Raw genomic sequence first — 22,500 nt, 5'->3', positions numbered from 1 at the left:
AATTTTTTAAAGTCTCAGAATTTATCATAATCTATATCATTAAAAAATGTAAAACTTTTCTTTACAATGACCAAACACTTGACCCTCCTTGGTTTATTTATTTATTTATTTATTTTTTGTCGAGTTATATGCTTTTAATTTTGGGTATGCCACTGAAACATCTTTAAAAACACCTTCAGAGCTTAAAGGGCTAATGTTAGAATTTTATTTATTTATTTGTTTATTTTTATTATTATTATAAAAATGTAAAAAGTCCTTTTAGATATGAGGTTGAATATGTCTATAGTCATAGTTAGCTTCAAAACAACAGAAGTAATAGAAGTTTTTGGTAAACGTACTGAACGTGTGTGTAGCTGTCCATACATTGATCTTGTATGTTTTCAGTGTCGATTTGTAATCGCTGTATAAAGAGACTGTAGAACAGTAGAACTGTGGGTCAACAGTCAAGAGCCTCTCTTTTACTGTTTTGGTGTTGAAGGTCAGATGTAAGATGTCTCGTCCATCTGTGTTTGGATCGTCATGAAGCTTTTAGCTCCATTAATGACCAGCGTGTCACCACAACACCCTTGAACCGTCAGGAACCACTCAAGAACATATCGGCTGCTTTAATTAGAAGCTTTTAATAGAAACCCAATGCAAATGTCCTTCTCCTGGTTATGATGACTGTATGACTCGAGCACTGCCTCATTCAACTTCTATCAATTATTTAAACGGCCTTGCCAAATCTGTCTGGAGCCTAATTATTGATCACGTCTTAAGACGCTGCTGGCTTTCTTTATTTGCCGTTGTTGTGGTGGTCTCTATCGATTTGCAAATAAACCATATAAACCTCAGAACTGGGATATCTTTCTTTCTATATGAAATATTAAACTAATAATATTTCCTGTTTTCATTTCCCATGTCATGCGGCACAGATCTCCTCTGACCAGGAACAGCTCTGGTGACCGCTGGAAACCAGATACAGGTGAAAAACATAAACCATCAATATGTCTTACTCGCTTCAGTCACAAAGGTATTTATCATGGTAAAGAGAGGCAAACTTAAGAGGAACATTGTATTTTTTTATGCCGCTCAGCCTCATGTCTCATGTCGTCCCAAACATGTATGCTGTTATTTTTTGCCTTTTGTGTTCCACGTAAAAAAAAGGAAGTCATACAGGTTTGGAACAACATGAGGGTGTGTTAATAATGCACATTTTCATTTCTGGGGGAACTATTCTCAAAAAAAGCTCTGTTTCTTATGTACTCGATTCCTCTCTCGTATCATCAAATAATTGTGGATTTAGCAGCACATTCATCTCTCTGACAGCAGGTCCTAAATTACTGCAGCAGGGGAAGAATATTTTACAGTCTTCGTACAATCATATTCCCTGCCTGTAATTATGCAAAGCAGAGATGTTAACCCAAATATGAGGCTCATGTGTGTGTTTCATGTGCTTGTCATACACTGAGAATCAGAATATTGTGTCAGGAAGCCCGAAGGAGATTCACAACTCTCTGGAGAACACAAAGTCGGTGCAGTTTCTCCAACACGGTTTTCTAACAACTGCCTGTGCTGACAGAGAAAAGAGCATTTTAGGAAATTGATTAGCTCATAGTTTGCTGGTCTTAAGATAGTCGTCCAGCCTGGACAAACTGGTTTTTAGTATCCTGAGCTGACCAAAACCCAACCTGGTCTCATAAAATGAAATAAACACTAGAGGCGCTACAACAACTATGACTTTTATTTACTTTCACACAAATCACGAGTAAAATGGCAGATTATCAGTTCATAAACACTTACTTTTCACCTTGTTCCTTGCACAATGTTATCTTATGACATCTAAACACTTTTACTATAGCGCATGACTCATTTGAATGTTTAACTTCATTTATAAGCTTGTTCGAGTGTGATCAAATAGTGCGGTAGCTCGACTGATAGAGCGTTGCACTTGTGATGTAAAACAGCGGGGTACGAGTCCTGAAGAGCACACGTGTCCACACGTGAACCCAAAGTGTCTTAGAAGCAACACAAAATAACACAATTGTGTTTTCATCTCACGTTTGCTTTTTCTGACACTATCGTTTAGGTTTAAGGTTTAGGGTAGAGAGGTCAGTTTTGTTTGTTTAAAATAAAACCTTAAAAACCTCATCTGTTTGAGATAACAATTAAAGGGACAGTTCACCCAAAAATGAAAATTCTCTCATCATTTACTCACCCTCATGTCATCCCAGATGTGTATGACTTTCTTTCTTCTGCAGAACACAAATGAAGATTTTTAGAAGAATATTTCAGCTCTGTAGGTTCATACAATTCAAGTGAATGGTGACCAGAACCTTGGAGCTACAAAAAGCACATAAAGGCAGCATAAAAGTAATCCATACGACTCCAGTGGTTTAATCAATGTCTGTGTCCGAAATCGCTCCCTTGTTCCCTCATTCACTAATTTCCTATGAAGTAGATATCAGTGAGTGCACTATATCAGGCAAGAAGTGAACCAAATGAGTTCTCTCTCTCGTTCGCCCACTCACGCTCTCTCTCCCTGAACATCAGTCCTCCCCAGCGGTGGATTATGGGCAAGATGGCATCGGCGAGTGTAGATCAGCTGTACACTCAAAATCAGAGTGCATTGTGGGTAAGAATGAATGAGTGAACATATGTAAGAAACGAAATGTAGGGAACGAATTCAGACACCAATACACCCAAAATAGTGCACTATATAATGGATACAGGGTGATTTCGGAGACAGCTATCGTCTTCTGAAGTGATATGATAGGTGTGGGTTAGAAACAGATCAACATTTAAGTCCTTTTGTACTATAAATCTCCACATTCACTTTCACATTCTTTTTCCTTTTGTTTCGACAATTCGCATTCTTCGTGCATATCGCCACCTGCTGGGCAGGGAGGAGAATTTATAGTAAAAAAGAACTTAAATATTAATCCGCTTCTCACCCACACCTATCATATCACTTCTGAAGACATGGATTAATCCACTGGAGTCGTATGGATTACTTTTATGCTGTCTTTAAGTGCTTTTTGGAGCTTCAAAGTTCTGGTCACCATTCAGTTGCATTGTATGGACCTACAGAGCTGAAATATTCTTCTAAAAATCTTCATTTGTGTTCTTCAGAAGAAAGAAAGTCACAAGTCATGATGACAGAATTTTCATTTTTGGGCGAGCTACCCCTTTAACACGGTGGACATTTCACCTCGGATCTTCTGCAATAGGTGTAAGGAACCATGTACTATCATTTTGCAAAACTGTCGCCACAGTCACGTTATTTTCATAAGATCAGGCTGCAGAACCCTTCTAAAACCATCAAAACAGACCAGCCTGAGAGACCAGCGTATGCTGGTTTTTGAGCATCTTTAAGAGGTAAAAAAAAAGTGTTTAGTTGTTGAAATAGTCTGAATATTTAGCGTGAATGATTTCAGAGTGTTGTGATGTTGGAGTGTGTCGTGTCCAGTGTATTTAGAGGATGTGTAAGCTGTGAATCTGTTGACATCTAATCATGTTTGGAGCAAAAGACTGTCATGCAGAAGCGAGCAGCTCTCTCCTGTTATCTACACAAACACTGTGAGCTTCTGCATTGACACAAACTCATTCTGTCCATGTTTAAATCCGCAACAATCTGTTTCCAATTACATTCCCTCTCTTCTTCATGAGTGATTCACAGTGAATCTAGTTTAGGAGTCGAGCAGATGTTCAGCAGATTTCACATGTACTGTATATTACATAAACAGCCATACATGAATCAATTATAGTGATGTGTACAATAAAAAAACTCCAAACTATTTTCAGAGTCTACATGAAATTAAAATGAACCCTGTTTACTTTAATACTCAATTCATTAGTGCATGTTATTATAAAAGAACACAGATGTTTGTTTTTATCACCTTTAATCAAAATGTAATAACTTGCTCCGCCTCTGAAACGATTTTCTTTTCAGCTGATGTCATCAAGTCCTCTTATTTTTCAGTCATAAAGAGACACCTTACAGCATCCAATCAATTCCACATAGAGGAAATCAAGTGCCACCCTATATTTGATCATTTAATATCCTATTTCACTCCAAAATACATCATTGTGGAAGTAAAATGGGTTGTGAACGGTGTTACATGTTGACTTTTTAATACACACGCATATTAACTAGTAATTTAGGTTGGCTTGAAAAAGCCTTGTCTGAAAGTTTAAGAAAAGTTTAAAAGCTTGGAGTTTTACAGACAGACAAACAGACAGATAGATAGATAGATGGCATGTTTTAGCATGTAGCTAGGTGTTTCTGGCATGTAGCTTGGCATTTCTGGCATATTGCTAGCATGTTTTAGCATGTAGCTAGGCATTGCTAGCATATTGCTAGCATGTTTTAGCATGTAGCTAGGCATTGCTAGCATATTGCTAGCATGTTTTAGCATGCAGCTAGGCATTGCTAGCATGTTTTAACATGTTGCTAGCATGTAGTTAGGCATTTATAGCATGTTGCTAGCATGTTTAGCATGTTGCTAGATGTTGTTAGAATGTTTAGCATGAAGCTTGGTGTTGTTAAAATGTTGCTAGGCATTGTAAGCATGTCTTAACATGTAGCTAGACATTGATAGCATGTTGCTAGAATATTTAAGCATGTAGCTAGCCATTGCTAGCATGTTTTAGCATATTTAAGCTTATAGGTAGGAGTTCCTAGCATGTTTTAGCATGTTGCTAGCAAGTAGCTATGTGTTGATAGCACGTTGATAGCATGTTTTAGCATGTTTCTAGGTGTTGCTAGGCATTGTTGGCATTTAACGTTTAGCTAGGTGTTGCTTGCATGTTGCTAGAATGTTTTAGCATGTAGCTAGGCATTGCTAGCATGTTTTTGCATGTTGCTAGCATGTAGCTAGGCATTGATAGCATGTTGTTAGTATGTTTTAGCATGTAACTGGGTATGGCTAGCATGTTTAGCATGAAACTAGGTGTTGCTAGCATGTTACTAGGCATTTTAGCCTGTTTTAGCATGTAGCTAGGCATTGCTAGCATGTTGTAAGTATGTTTTAGCATGTAGCTGGGTATGGCTAGCATGATTAGCATGAAACTAGGTGTTGCTAGCATGTTACTAGGCATTTTAGCATGTTTTAGCATGTAGCTAGTAGTTGCAAGCATTTAATTAAGTTTAAGTTTCTTGATCTCCAAAACATATTCTGATATCATGTGTATTGTTTTCTTAACTGTTTCAGACGTATGGAGACGCTCCATGTCCATCATACCTTTACTCGTGGAATTATTCCGACATGGATCAGAAACTCCTGGAGATCAGAGGTTTGATCTTTTGTGAATTGGGAATATGCTGGGGTCAGAGTTGGCTTTACAGCACAAGAGATGAGAAGAGAATTCCTGTTTCAACATCTGTGTGGATTTATACATGTGTGATGGATTACAGTGACGAATACTGTTTGACACATGCGTCTCTCACAACTGCAGTGATGTTTTGCATCATTAAAGATGACAGAGGATTCAGCTAATTGGGATAAATGGTTTGATTCAAAGTGTTGGGAAAGTCACATTCATATGGCCAATAAAGGTCATGAAACTTTGTCAGATTTAAAGACAAATGTTCCGCTTTTGTTTCAGTATTTATTAAAGTTCTCATATGAATGTTCATGTATCTTTGTATTGCTTTGCGCAATACTGAATGAATCATATCAGTTAAGACATTAATACAGACTATCATTACAGGTTTAGAGTCAAAGTTTCCTTTCTTCAACTATGAAGCTTTTTTCTGTGTATAAATGATGAAATATGCTCATAATAAACTATGATTGTCTTCATCTATCAGAGCTAAATTTTTATTTTTTACATGTCTGATCCCAAACTAAAGGCCGTCTGTGCTCCTCAGAGCCTTTTATATGTTAAAAATGTGTGTTAATTAATAATAATTTGTCACAGGTGAGGTGGGCAGGACAGGAAGTCTTTAAATGGTTCTCAGGTGCCGCTTGATTAAATTTACACACGTTGTGTGTTGGAAACACAGCAGCTTTAATGTAAAAACACGCAGAGAAAGATTGCTGTCTTCTATAGGCATCCATGCTGTTTATTAATTTGGTGCCGAGGGAATATTGTTGTATTTAGTGCAGAAATTAAAGAAATGTTGTGATGCTGCTGTCTTTTTGTGCATATGTCTATTAAAAAATAAAATGCATAAGATTTGGTGTCAAAATCAAAGCAATGATCGCTAATTTAATCATTTGAGATCGTCCGTGGTGATTTATAAAGTTATCAGTTTACTGACAGAGTTTAAAACCGCAGATGAATGAATTGTGTTGCTTGAGAAATGAATCACACTTTAAACTGGAATACAAACTTCAATTGACCTTGATGTTACAATCACAGTTTGAACTGGTCTTTGATGAATATTTCTCGTGGAACTAGCTGCAACCAATAGCTGTAAATAACATTTAACCTCATGCGACCCCGTGTACACATACGTGGACGTTGTATTTTGGCTTTGCTATATGCAACGCATAGTTTAATTTCATTGAAACTGACTGATCTCAGTTCAGGAGACTCTGTGCTGTCAGTAAAGGGTTAAACTTTCATTGTACGGAGTCATGTGACCAAACAACATGGTGCTGATCACAGCGGAGTTTGTCTTTGGGAGAAACGCCAACAAAACTACATCTGGTAAGAAACCTCATTACGTTTTTACATTGAAACCTGTTTGAGTCAAAAGATTAGAGTCTCTAGTTTCATCTGATATGCTGTTTTTAAAATTTGAGCAATTTATCACGAAATGCCACGCTGTTAAACACAATGTCCACTAATCTGGACAATAGCACAAGAGTTTCATTAGAAATCCTGTATTTACTGAACATTATCACACTGAGAAAAAATGTGTCTTTCAGAGGCTTTATATGGAGTTAGGATGAAAATAAGGTGCATTTCAAACTGTTCTGAGACCAGTGCAGACAGACAGCGCACTGGAGGTTAAGTCATTCACTAAATAGGGAGCAAGGGAGCATCCTATAGCTCTCTATGCAGTTAAGTGCATTCACTCCTAAAATCTGATCAAAAGTTCAGTTTCAGGCTGCAGATGATGTTTGGATCACTCAACATGTTTGACCGTCATGAGACAATGATAATCAGTACCCCTGTCCACCTATGAGGACATCAATTCTTAGGAAAACTATTTGCTCTAGATTTGTTGTTGTTGTTGTTGTTGTTGTTTATTAGGTGCTACTAGTTACAAATCAAAAAGGGGAATGGAAAATGCACACAGCAGTCACGCTCGGGTCTCAGGAGGTTAATGTGGAAAACCTTCCTCTTCACGTTATTGAATGTCAGCACATTTTTGGATAAAAATGAAGCTGTGTTTTCTCTCAAACATCACTATGTGCTGATTCCAGTTCACAGAGAGTTTCTTCAGTGCTCAAACGCCTCATTACCAGAGTGATTTGTGCGGTCATTGTTGTGTATTGAAATAATCTATTCACTAACTGAACAATGACTGAGTGTATTGTTGAGATTGACAAGAACTTAATCACAGTGACGGAGAATCTGACTGGCACAAATGAACATTTATAAAGTGTCGTATTGGTCTCTTTTGTTAGAAGTGTCAGGGTTTTACTGGGCTGTTTAATTATTGTAATTGCATGCTGTACAAAAGTGACGTCTCTTCATGAAGTATTAGTCATCATTGGATGTTCATACAACATCCCTGAAACCCAGAGACAAATTCATTTTTCCAAAATGAGCTTTTACACAAGAATGTTGAAGGCCTCCAGAGCCTGAGATGAAGGGATGAATTATCCAAAGTGACATGCATTCAAGCTATACATTTTTTCAGAATGTGTTTTCCCTCGGAATGACCCTATGACCTTAAATCAAACCCTTTTTGGACTACTTTTATGATATTTTCATGGTGCTTTTTTGGGCCTTAGACAGTCCCTGGTCACAGTACACTTTCATTATGGAAAAGAGCAATGTGAACATTCTGCTAAACATCTATTTTTGGGTGGACATAGCAACCAAAGAGCAAATGAACATTTGAGTCAAAGCCGTGACAGAACGTTCAGTTCCTTTTCTTCTTCAGATCAACTCGGGATGCTTTCACACACACACACAGTTCCTCTCGGCTCAGAACAGATCTCATCAAACACTCTGCTGTGTTTAGTACACTGTGTTCAGCAAAGCATCAGATATTTACATTTTCTGAAGACCATGTGAGTGGTACAGTAGGTTGCCAGGGCATTTCTATGCAGTAGATTTTAGTACAGTAGATGCATCTCAGATCACACACTTCTGCACTGTTCTACATCATTATGTAGTGCCAGAAGTTGTATGTTAAAACTAAAATGCAATGATAAGAAGTGTACTGGGTGTACTGCACCTGGATGATGCACTTCTTAAACCGACAAAAGGAGTGTGGAATGTTGGACACTTCATGCACTCAGCGCTTGTGGCTTAATCTACGTAGCGGAAGGGGTGGAGTTACCTGGCCTGACAAAACAATTGTAAATAATGGAGAATGTGTAACTAGTGAAACTTCTGTGAAGACAGCACCTTACAAATGTGAGTTGAATGCTTTCAGTCACCCCACAGTGTGTATGTTCATTATTTGAGATATCATTGTTTAACTGAGTTCGGGTAACACACTAAAACTAGCAGAAACACATCACTAGCGCTTGAAACGTCACTTCCGTCAGCTGAAAAACAGCGAGGAGTAAAACTTTGTTAGTGTTCTGTTTGGGACGATACTACTTATACTCTAGATGGCCCAGTAGTGTATTGTCATTTGGGACACAGTGTGACGAGGAGGAGGGCGGGGCCGGGCCGTGACTACGCACGCCCAGCCCCCAATTGGGCTAATCGGCCGAGGAGAGGGATAAATGCAGCTGGATGCGGCAGTTCGAGAGAGAGAGAGAGAGAGAGAGCCACATGCAGCTGCTGTGTGTGTGTTTTGTGTCTTTTTGTTTAAATTAAATATTACTTTGACTGTTCAGCCTGTTCCTGCCTCCTGCTTGCCCATTTTAACCCTGTTACACACAGCTAGTGTTCTTAGGGTGTTTTTGGGTGGTTGTTGGGGTGATCTGGTGGTTGCTAAGGTGTTCTAGGTGGTTTCTGAGGTGTTCTGGGTGGTTGCTAGTGGGTTTGCTAAGGGGTTCTATGTGGTTTCTAAGATATTCTAGGTGTTTTTTTTTTTATTATTGTTATGGGTAGGTAATAGGGTGGTCTGAGTGGTTTCTAGGTGGTTGCTAAGGTGTTCTAGGTATTTTTAAGGTGTTCTTTGTGTTTTTAAGGTATTTTGGGTAATTTCTAGGGTGTTCTGGATAGTTGATAAGTTGTTCTAAGTAGTTTCTAAGGTGTTATGGGTGGTTGCCAAGGTGTTCTGGTGTTTTTTAAGGTGTTTTGGGTAGTTGCTAGGGTGTTCTGGTGGTTGCTAAGGTGTTCTAAGTGGTTTCTAAGGTGTTCTGGGTGGTTGCTAGGTGGTTGCCAAGGTGTTGTGGTGGTTTTTAAGGTGTTTTGGGTAGTTGCTAGGATGTTCTGGGTGGTTGCTAAAATGTACTAAGTGCTTTCTAAGGTGTTCTGGGTAGTTGCTAGGTGGTTGCCAAGGTATTCTAGGTAGTTGCTAGGGTGCTCTGTGGGGTTGCTAAGATATTCTAAGTGGTTTCTAAGGTGTTCTGGGTGGTTTCTAGGTGGTTGCTAAGGTGTTCTGGGTAGTTGCTAGAGTAATCTGGATGGTTGTTAACGTGTTTTGTGTGTTTCTAATGTGTTCTGAGTGGTTGCTAAGGTGTTCTGGGGGATTTGTTGGTGGTTGCTAAGGTGTTCTAGGTGTTTTTTTAAAGGTATTCTGGGTTGTTGTAAGGGTGATCTGGGTGGTTGCTATGGTGTTGTGTGATTTCTAAGGTGTTCTGGGTGGTTGCTAGGTCGTTGCCAAGGTGTTGTGGTGGTTTTTAAGGTGTTTTGGGTAGTTGCTAGGATGTTCTGGGTGGTTGCTAAAATGTACTAAGTGCTTTCTAAGGTGTTCTGGGTAGTTGCTAGGTGGTTGCCAAGGTATTCTAGGTAGTTGCTAGGGTGTTCTGTGGGGTTGCTAAGGTATTCTAAGTGTTTTCTAAGGTGTTCTGGGTGGTTTCTAGGTGGTTGCTAAGGTGTTCTGGGTAGTTGCTAGAGTAATCTGGATGGTTGTTAACGTGTTCTGTGTGTTTTTAATGTGTTCTGGGTAGTTGCTAGGGTGTTCTGAGTGGTTGCTAAGGTGTTATGGGGGATTTGTTGGTGGTTGCTAAGGTGTTCTAGGTGTTTTTTAAAAGGTATTCTGGGTTGTTTTAAGGGTGATCTGGGTGGTTGCTATGGTGTTGTGTGATTTCTAAGGTGTTCTGGGAAGTTGCTAGGGTGTTCGGTGTGGTTGCTAAGGTGTTCTGGGTGGTTGCAAAGGTGGTACTCTTACTGGATAACAACTAGTAACTAATTTGTGTCTATTTTTATTTCTTAATTTGTTTAGGAGAAATATCTGAGATAAAGTTGATACTGAAATGAAGCCTAATTGAGAATGAAGTGTCCTAAACTAAGAAAAAGAAACCAGATACATTTTCCTCTGTGCCGTGCTTTTGATGCTTATGTCATTGATGACCTTTAAAGTCATTTTACTCTCATAAAAGAACACATCCACTGGAAATGAGAGGGAAAACATCACTTCCTATGAACTCAACACCTGCATATGATGCTTTTCAAATGGGTCTTTCTGCACTAATTAGATAAATATGGACTTTCAACGTATATATTTGAAAGCCTGGAAGGAACTAATCACTTCTTGTGATTTATACTTTCAATTTATGGAAAAGAGCAGCTCGAACATTCCACAGAAGTAAGTCAGATTCATTCAACCTTTATTTTAGTCTCGAGAAGACACTAAGGGCATACCCTCATTTTCAGTGATGTCGAGATTACAGTTAAAATAGAATTACATGCAAAAAATGAGAACATAAACAAATAGACAACAACATATGGGGAAATGGGTTAATTTTTGAAGAAGGGTAAATCGAGACATTTTTTTCTCACAGAATCAAATCTGATCCCATTGTCCACAAGAACGTCTCCTACACCCCTCAAACACACACTAATAAACACCATCAGTGTGTGTGAGCATCATGTGTCGATTCGAGATTCCTCCAGACACATACACAAAAGTGATTTATGGCCGTGGATGAGTCGAGACCCTCTGATCTTTATTTACTGTAGATATCAATCACTAAAGTCCTTCAACAGTGGGTAAATGAATAATTGCTCACGTGAGCTCACCGTCACCTTTGTGAAGGTCTCATCAGTGCTTTTGAATTCACCTGCGCTCAATCAAAGCAACTGTGAAATAAAAACAACAATAATAACAGTTCAGCTGTAACTGAACAGATATTTCAGAGCTTCTGTAGCTTCTGACCGTATTACATTTTCTTCATGATTGTTTTTTAATCATCAGCATGGGAGATCAGTCAGGACCATGTTTAGTTCAGTCATTTATGGGACGATTTACAGAGTCTTTCCTGTGGTGACATATTTGCAAACCACAGTGTTCAGGAGTCATATGAACAAATACAGCACAGGACGATCCATAAACATCAAGCCACATAACAGAGCTTATACTGGTGTAAACTGTAGTACATCTTATATTCATGAATAATGACATATTCATGTTTGTGAGGTCACTTTAAAGTATAAAAAAACATTAAATCTTTCACTTATCCCTAAAGAAAAATAGCTGACCTCTAGCATGAGAACTCTCCGAGGCAACACACTGCTGTTTGAACACAACTCTGATGTTGAAAGCCATTCTGTAGTGGATTTACTTCGATGTTTGGGGTCATTGTCCTGCTGCATCACCCAACTTCTACTGAGCTTCAGCCGGCACACAGCCACCCTGACATTATCCTGTTGGATATCTTGATATCCCTCAATGATGGCAAGTGGTCCAGGCCCCGAAGCAGCAAAGCAGCCCCGAATCATGATGCTCCCTCCACCGTACTTCACCGTTGGGATGATGTTTTCATGTTGGTATGCGGTGCCCTTTTTATGCCATACGTAGTGCTGCATGTTCTTCCCAAACAATTCAACCTTAGTTTCATCAGTCCTCAAAACATTTTCCCAGTAGCGTTGTGGAGTGTCAAGGTGGTCTTTGGCAAACTTCAGGTGTGCAGCAATGTTTTTGTTGGAAAGCAGCAGCTTCCTTCATGATGTCCTGCCATGGACACCATACCTGTTTAATGTTTTCAGTATAGTAGACTCATGAACAGAGATGTTAACCAGTATCAATGATTCCTTCAAGTCTTTATCTGTCACTCTAGGGTTCTTTTTGACCTCATTGAGCATTCTGCGGTGTGCACTTTGAGTCATCTTGACTGGACGGCCACTTCTAGTGAGAGTACCTATAGTACTAAATCATCTCCATTTATAGACAGTTTGTCTAACTGTGAACAGATGAATATCTAAACTCTACAAGATAACTTTGTAACCCTTTCCAGCTTCATGCAAAGCAACAATTCTTGATTGTAGATCTTCTGAAATCTATTTTTTGCGAGGCATGGTCCAGCAGATGCTTCTTGTGAATAGCAAACTCAAAAAGTCAAAGTAGCTCTAACCCACACCTACAATCTCGTTTCATTCATTGAATGCCAGGTTTGCCAACTCCTGACTCTAATTAGCTTTTTTTGTTGTCTTTAGCCACATACTTTTTCCACAGCACTGTGAATGTTTAAAGGGATGTGTGTCGTTAGTTTAAGCACATTGTGTTTGTCTGTACTTGCAACTTTGATGAAAATGAGATCAAATTTTATGACCAATTAATGTAGAAAACCAGCTAATTCCAAAGGGTTCACATACTTTTTCTTGCCACTGTAGATATTGATGCAGCTTGTTCATTTTGTGAAACTCTCATTCTCATTTGTTTTGGAGTCATCCTTACTCGATGTGTGTTTGGTATGACTTCTGCTCATCTGTTAATGATTCAACTTTGTTTTGAAGACGTATTGTTTGGTTCAATTATAATGTGTCCCACTGTGATTTAATCTGTTAATCCTTTTAGGTAAATTCAGTATACACACATTTAAGCATGGCAAGAACAAATCACTGTTTTTAATTTTCAAAACACAAGTACAAGAATACTTGAAAACAATCACAAACTTGAAAAATAAAGCTGTGAAGTGTGTGTAACCATTTTAAGCTGTTTATTGAGTGTATAACCTGACTGTACCCTGTTCTGTTTGTTTTTTCATTTTGTAATGTTTATTTTATGTTTTATACTTTAAACCATTTAAAAACAAATGTAACTTCTCAACTCAATGTTTAAGGAGCCCCTTAGAGGACAGGGCAGGATTTTAGGGCTGAAATAGTTTTGCGTGCCCTCGCAATTAATTTAGCATGGTTTTACTATAGTAACTATATTTTAACCTTGATATAGTAATACCATAGTTATAATACAGGAAAATGAATACTCTGGTAATAAAACTCATAATTTTGTGGTACCATGGTATTTGTAGTAAAATCATAGTTACCATAAGAATTACCATGGTTAACCATTTAAGCATTTAATCTCGGATGGGCCCACGAGAAAACAAATAATCATCAAAATATTAATAACTACAGTCTTGACCAACACAAAATAGGTATCATTTGAAAGCTTCGAAGCTCTACTTTATATGAAGATATTATGACCAAAACTGAACAAGTGCTTTAAAATTTGCAGACAAATATTAGTGTTGCTTATATGCTGCGTTTTTGCTTATAACTTCATGAAAAATAAACTGAACCTATCATTCCTTAGAGGAGGTGATTATCTTTCAAACGAGTCCACACACAAGGTAATCAGATGTATAGATCATTAGATAATCCACATGAAGCACAATGTTACATATGACCACCAGGAGATGGCGCCAAATACATGACACAGACTCAATGATGACTCAAATGACACAGAATGGAACTCATTCTGTGAAATCTCATAACTAAAATCATGTCTGCATGCTATACAAACCTTTAGTCATTGTTGTGTTTGCATGTGTAATTAGTTCTTATGTACAATTATTATGTTTTATTTGTTTGGAGACATTTTTGGACACTATGATAAATTATTTTTGTAATGTTATAACTTTTGATTGCTTTGTCATATCAACACAAACTTTTTCTCAGATACAGTTGACATGATTGGGAACAAAACAAAAGCAGTTTTTCAGCGCCACCTTATTTACACACAGAGATATATAATGTCAAATAAGTACATTTTTGGCTCAATTATTTTGTGTGATTTTTCAGCAGTTTCTAAAGCTGAGAGTCTCAGAATGTATCATAATCTATATAATAATAATAATAATAATAATACAATTTTCTATACAATGATACCAAACACTTGACCTTCTTTTTTGCAAATTATAAGCCTTTAATTTTGGTTATGCCAGTGAAATCTTTAAAAACACCGTCAGCGCTTAAAAGGTTAATCATAACATGGTTACTATATGGATACAGTATACTGTATTAAAACAATAGTTTTAGCCAAAAACTATGGTTACTACAGACATTCTACAATATTACTATAATAAAACCATAGTTAAACTATGGTATTTGTGTAGTAAAACCATAAGAACCACAAAATTATGATTTTTATTACTATAGCTTTCGTTTTCCTGTATTATGACTTATGGTTTCACTATGAATATAAAGGTTAAAATATGGTTACTGTAGTAAAACCTTGGTAATTTTATTGTCATGGAACGCAAAACTATTTCACCCTGTCTTCTAAGGGGCTCTGTAAATGTCAGATGACCTTGAGACAGTTTGCAAAATGTAAAACTTCCCACAAGCATGCACAAAATGGGATTATTTCAGATGAAAATGGTAAGTGTGATCTGTAAGTAAAGTGACATCACACCTCATGATTTGAGGGATCATTATTGTAGGAACAGTAATATAGTGGCGGTTTAGTAAACACACTGTTTTTACCTTTAACTTGTAGGACAAATGAAAGACATTTATCTTTTTGTCATCATGTTCTCCAAATCTCTCTCTCTCTCTCTGTGTGTGTGTATGTGTGTGTGTTGGACTGTCTTGTTCAGTTAATCTCCGCGACTCATTCAGCGTAAAGGAGACACAGATGAACAGAGGAGAGAATAGAGAGGTAAACACACATTTCCCTGAGTATCTCTCTATCCTGACACAACCTAAACACTTCAGTCAGTGTGTTTCACTTCACCGCAAATGTGCTTCAATGCTCTGATTTCCTCAAAACAATCCCACAATGAATCAGTGATTAGTTGCTGTTGTGTTTACAAGTACACAAGCATATAGATGAGGTCAAAGCAACAGACATAAACTAAAAGAAACAAAAGTACAATTTTGATTTCATTTATTCTTTAAACGGCTCCAGCTGGGAGACCAAATTAGACTTCCTCTTCCCCAGACTGACGAGAGACAAAATTAAATTATTTATGGCATCAAATCCAGCATGGCAGAGAAACTCTAAAAGTCACCCCGAGGTTCCAGTCAAATCCGGTTGAATTATTTCAGCCTCCTCATGATTCTGGGGCAGAACTAATGTGCTAGAGGAGAGGAAGTTTCTCTCAAACTGTTCTGCATAATGTGTGCCAGTTCACCAGCTTCACTCACACACACTCGAATGACTTTAGCACAGAGCTCTGGTGCTGATAATGCAGAATATTTCTTCTTTAAATACTCACAACACCATAATGCAGTAGCTCCATTGGGTTAGCCGCTATTTTGAGCATTGTTCATATGCCCGCTTTTAGAGACTATCATGCTGACTTTTGACCTTCTGTTAATTTATGTGTAATGTGGCTGACCCCTGATAGAATGACAACACTTGGATTACACACATCTATTTCTAATAAGCAGAATCTCTCGAGCTGTCTTAATGAGATGTTGGTCAAATGCCCGCACGGATGCAGTTTTGTCTGGATGTGATGTCATGCTTTAATTTATAATGATAATGATACGAGCATTTCTTTTGGGATTTATGCTATTTTAATTTTATTTACATGTAAATTTCATTACATTTTTCTATTAATTTGCATATAAAAATAAGCAAATTTTTGAAAAACAAAAACTCAAACTTCAGAACCTACACTTGTAATAATGTCATTATGCTTGCGATCAAACCTGACCATGGTGTTACAAAGAGAAGGCACAGAATAAGCAATTTTCTACCAATATTTTATATCAAACATAAATTTATAACTCAAAGTAAATGCACAATAATGAACATCAAGTAACAGAAATTAACCTCAAAATTCTGAAAATTAAATTAGAGTGTAAAACAGAAGAATCAGAATAAACATTTTACAATTTCAAACTTTCTACAATAAAAATGTATTTTGAAAACATGTCTGTGTGTGTGTGTGTGTGTGTGTGTGTGTGTGTGTGTGTTTTCTGCATTGTGAGTGTGTTATCATCTCACCCCTTCAGTTTTGAGTGTGTGTGTTTAGCATTGTGACTGATTAATTTTTTGACAAATAAAAGCTCTGTGTTATTGTCTCACCAGTTCATTTTTGTGTGGGTGTAAGTGTGTGTGTGGGTGTTTATGTTTTGCACTGAGGATGATTTAGAGTCTCACCCTGTACTTTCTGTCTGTTCTTTTCTGCATTGTGGATGATTTATTAGTCTTTCCCATTCATCTTCAGTGGTCAGGGTTAAAATGACAAAAATGACAGAATACCATAGGAGGGTTAATAAGACATTATGTTCATTTAACAAGTTAGATTAATTACAGCACGACACTTACTGAAACTTAGTTATAACAACAAGTTTTTTTTTTACAGTGTAGTTGCTGTGCCAGAATGTATTGGCTGAAGGAGACATTTAGCGTTTAATGAACAAACAAAGCCAAGTTGGCTAAAGTAATATGGATAAATACATTTGTTGAGAGAACTCAAAAATCGCAATATATCATGTTGCCTTACATTTTTAACTTTTCTCCTTTTTTGCATTGTAAAGCTAAACATTTCAGGACTTCAGTCAAAAGATGAGAAAAGTCAAACATCTCTGGCATCATATTGCCATGGTTTTCTCAACTTTTTATTTTTTATAGTGCAGACCTGCAGGTGCTACACATACACACTCACACACACACACATACACTCACACACTCACACACACACACACACACACACATACACTCACACACACTCACACACATACACTCACACACACACACATACACTCACACACACACACATACACTCACACACTCACTCACACACACACACTCACACACATACACACACACACACATACACTCACACACACTCACTCACACACATACACTCACACACACACACACGCACACACTCACACGCATTCACTCACACACATACACACACACATACACACACTCACTCACACACATACACTCATACACACACGCACTCACACACACACACAACACACAGTCACACACGTAGCACACACACTCACACACACAGTCACACACATAGCACACACACACACACTCACTCACACACATACACACTCACACACACACACAACACACGTAGCACACACACATACACACACGCACTCACACACACACAACACACAGTCACACACACACACACACTCACACACACAGTCACACACATAGCACACACATACACTCACACACACATACACACACGCACTCACACACACACACTCACACACACAGTCACACACATCACACACACCACTCACCACACACACACACATACACACGCACTCACACACACACATAGTCACACACGTAGCACACACACATACACACACACACACACACACACACACACACAGTCACACACATAGCACACACACACACACACACACAGTCACACACATAGCACACACACACACAGTCACACACAGTCACACACATAGCACACACACTCACACACACACAGGTCAACACATTATGTGTTAAAAAGACTCTTATCATTAGTTCTTCATTAGCATGTAAAGTGGACTTTTGTGTGTCTGTCTGACATTAGAAAGTTGCAGAAGTTCATAACGATTCGTTTTAAAGTGTTTTTGACCTGAAAGTGACAGTGTGTTTTTATAGCACAACAAACTTTTATTTTAAAAGATGAAGCACATTTTGATTCATCAAGATGCTGTTACAGTAAAAAAAAAAAGTTTTTTTTCATCAAATTAATTCATCAGTAGATTTGGGACCCCATGAAATATGAAGAGCTTTTTAATATTTCATAGAAAATAATGAGGGTTGTTGACCTCTCATATTTAAATTTAATCACTTCATGCAGAATTTATTCAAATCAGTCCGATTGAAACATACAATATTTATTCTCTCTGATTAATCGAGTTCAGGACTTTAGGCAGTTTGATATATTGAACTTATTGTGTGACTTTGAACTCTTGATTCCATTAAAGACACAATTAATTGTTTTCATTTAGTGAACTAATCACTCTTGACTGAGATTTGGGGATAATTATATAAGATGAATGTACAGCAAAGTAAAAAAGGATGGATGTTCATCTCTTTTAAAGCACTGTATTCATTCTATAATGACATGAACAAGAAGTTCTGAAATGAACTTAAGATCCCTGATGTGAGGACATCCACAGAACAGAAAAATCACTAGTGAGATCTCTTGAATATCTCAATTATTACTGTATAGGCAACGAGCAGCTTATTCAGAGAACAAACCACACTTACTGACAGCAGACAGCACAAGACGAGAACATGTTCTTGTGTACAAACACAACACAGGGATCTGTATATGTAGGATGTGGATATGTAGGCCAAACTCACTGCCGAAATGTTGCCCAATTCAGCCCAAAGCTATTTTGCTATCAGGGATGTTGTGCTTGACCACATATGGTTAACATCACAAAGTAAAGGAAACATAAATAAAGAGTTATATACTTCAAATAACTCAAAATAATTTTGCTGAATGGCTGATGTCACCTCCATTGTGTGTGATGTAATTTTAAAACATGTATCTTTAATTAAAGTATCATGGGGTGGATGATAAAACGGGGGACACACAAAAACCTCTATCAGTGTTAAAATTACAAAGTGACAATACCACAACTTGTACTGAGGACTTCAAAATGGCACTGAATTGTAGGAATGACTCAACTATTATTAATAGTGTTATAATCAAACCCCTAAACCTACAGCTTAGCAAACACAGAGCAATGCCCCGGCAACCACACAAGACAACACTTAGCAACGCCCTGGAAACCACACAGAACACCTTAGCAACCATATAGCAATGTGCGATAACCTTAGGAAACACACAAACCCTGCAAACGCAACCTCATACAGTAGCTACATGATGGTGACTTCTGCAGAGAAAAGAAAATCGAATCAAGTCTCATTCTGATTTCAGTCTTCCAAATCCAGAGCTTCCTGTCTCGCTGTTCTTCTGTCATGGGTCATGTGTTTCTATTCCAGGTTCCGTGTGCTGTTGAACACGGCTCTTGTAATGTAATGACCGCTCCGCTGCACATGGCAGATTGAGAGAGATTGAGAAATAGTCTTTTGGATGGTGCGTTCTGAACGAAAACCTCCGACCGCTGGAGTCCAGTCACCTGGGAATTCTGGGAAGCTCACCTGTCAGATCTGGCAACCACTCAGGTGGATGAATAAGATAGTATAGGTACACACACACACACATACATACAAACACACACACACACACACACACACATACACTCACTCACATACATACAAACACACACACATACACTCACTCACACACTCACATACATACAAACACACACACACACACACACACATACACTTACACTCACACACATACATACAAACACACACACACACTCACTCACATACATACAAACACACACACACTCACTCACATATATACAAACACACACACACACAGACACACACACTCACTCACTCACATACATACAAACACACACACACTCACTCACATACATACAAACACACACACACTCACTCACATATATACAAACACACACACACACAGACACACACACTCACTCACTCACATACATACAAACACACATACAAACACACACACACTCACTCACATACATACAAACACACAGACACACACACTCACTCACATACATACAAACACACACACACACACACACATACATACAAACACACACACACTCACTCACATACATACAAACACACACACACTCACTCACATATATACAAACACAGACACACACACTCACTCACTCACATACATACAAACACACACACACTCACTCACATACATACAAACACACACACACTCACTCACATATATACAAACACACACACACACAGACACACACACTCACTCACTCACATACATACAAACACACACACACTCACTCACATACATACAAACACACACACACTCACTCACATATATACAAACACACACACACACAGACACACACACTCACTCACTCACATACATACAAACACACACACACACACACACATACATACAAACACACACACACTCACTCACATACATACAAACACACATACACTCACTCACATATATACAAACACACACTCACTCACTCACATACATACAAACACACACACACTCACTCACATATATACAAACACACACACACACAGACAAACACACTCACTCACTCACATATATACAAACACACACAGACACACACACTCACTCACTCACATACATACACTCACACACACACTCACACACATATACACAAACACAAATACACTCACACACATACACACACACACACACACACACACTCACTCACATATATACAAACACACATACACTCACACACATACATACAAACACACATACACTCACTCACATATATACAAACACACACTCACTCACTCACATACATACAAACACACACACACTCACACACACACTCACATTTATAGCATAATACCCTTGTAATTACCAGTTTGTAACCTAAAGAAATGTCCTTGTATACCACAAAAACAACTCACACTCTAAAATTAAGTCTCTCAATGAAACACCACCTCTCACAAAAATATTGAAATGAAAATATGAAATTATGAAAATATCATGATGGAAGATTTTGTTTGTTATATTTCATATATATATATTATAAAAGAGTGATGCGTGACAGTTTCTCTTCTTAGTAGATTTGAGTATTTATTTTATTTATTTTAACTAACAATTTTGGGTTCCCAGAACCAAAACCTAACGTTCCCAGAACAGAGCTTTAAGGTACATTTTTGGTTTTCCAGGATTTTTTTTACATTTTATTTTTACAGAAACAGAACGTTTGTTGTAGGTTGTACATGATAGTTCCCCAAATGTTCCACTAACATTCCCTTAACCTCTTAATTTCCAGAACCTTTCTGAAACCATGCTGCAACCTACTCTGGTGCATGCAATTTTTCACACTCAAATTTAAAAGCTCACCATTCACACATGCTGCGGTCTAATTACAAAAACAATGTCTTATTTTTCAGAGAACCCCCCCCAAATAAAAAAGAGACTACAATTATTCATAAATAATATTGCATGTGTTTATAATCTTATGATAAACAGATTTTTTGTTGTTGTTGTTGAAAAAACAAACAAAAAAACTAAAACTTTTTTTGTTGTTGTCGTAACTTTGTAAGCATGTAATTCTGGTTCTGTTCACTCTACCTCACTTTGAAAAGTCTCATTTTATTCCACTAGATGGCAGAAAGCACTAGATAAAATATTTTATCTCTATCACATTCCATCACAATATACAGATCTGAAATGTAGGTGGCGCTCTAACTCATTTTAGCCCTCACAGATGTGCTCGTCCATAGACATTCAGTCTAATTTACAGTTCAAGCACCACCCTCATTATTTCATTGAATATCTCGGCCTCTGAGTGGACTAGAAGCTCAATCTAAGTGTCATTAGAAAGCTGAGATCCTCCCCTTTGTGACGATATATAACATTTTATCATCAATAGTCGAAAACATATTTTATCTGATGATTTGTTATACATATTTTGTTCTGGACATCTAAGATATAACATTGGATTATTCACACAAGCAAGCTCACAGACAAGTAAACAATGGCTCATTTTTAGAAAACTCTCTAAGGTAAAAGCAGATATAAAGTTTTTGGCTATTTGGGGCTTACAGCAGCAGTGATCATAAAAGAGATGTTTATATTTGATGTCTTACAGAAATCATATTTCACTTTGTGATTCTTTTGAAAATCTTTTGAACTGTAGTATTATTGCAACAAAATAAACTATACAGTCACATTCCTGAGAATGAGAGCTTTCATGTGATATATGACTTGTCCATTTATGTGCTATGTGAAGGACTTTTATTTTTATATAAATATTTCTACCCCATTACCTCTAGGGGGCGCTAAATTGCGACACGAATGATTTGAGGCCTTATTTTGTTATTTTGAGTAACAATAATTCAGAAGAATGATGGTTTTCTCTGAAAAGTTCAGATTGTAAGCTTTCAAATGATACCTCATATGCCTGACTTACAGAGACATTTTAATCGTAAACGTTTTTCGCAATATATCCATATTTGGAGTC

General features: G+C 37.6%; 1 protein-coding gene across 2 annotated transcripts in view; it reads left to right on the top strand.

Annotated features, from left to right (window-relative positions):
* The window catches only part of LOC127435213 (chemokine-like protein TAFA-2), a 29,606-nt gene extending 23,534 nt beyond the window's left edge, over nt 1-6,072 (top strand). Inside the window, exons 5-6 of one of the 2 annotated variants that reach the window (XM_051688496.1) lie at nt 915-964; nt 5,193-6,072. In XM_051688496.1, coding sequence (XP_051544456.1) covers nt 915-944 — 30 coding nt within the window. In that variant the 3' untranslated portion in view covers nt 945-964; nt 5,193-6,072. The remainder of the gene's footprint in view (nt 1-914; nt 965-5,192) is intronic. The other variant, XM_051688495.1, reaches the window with a different exon arrangement.
* The last annotated feature ends 16,428 nt before the right edge of the window (nt 6,073-22,500 follow it).

This window comes from Myxocyprinus asiaticus, chromosome 45 (assembly GCF_019703515.2).
Source record: "Myxocyprinus asiaticus isolate MX2 ecotype Aquarium Trade chromosome 45, UBuf_Myxa_2, whole genome shotgun sequence".
NCBI lineage: Eukaryota > Metazoa > Chordata > Actinopteri > Cypriniformes > Catostomidae > Myxocyprinus > Myxocyprinus asiaticus.
The sequence above is the reverse complement of the archived record's forward strand: the minus strand, read 5'-3'. Positions and strand labels throughout refer to the sequence as shown.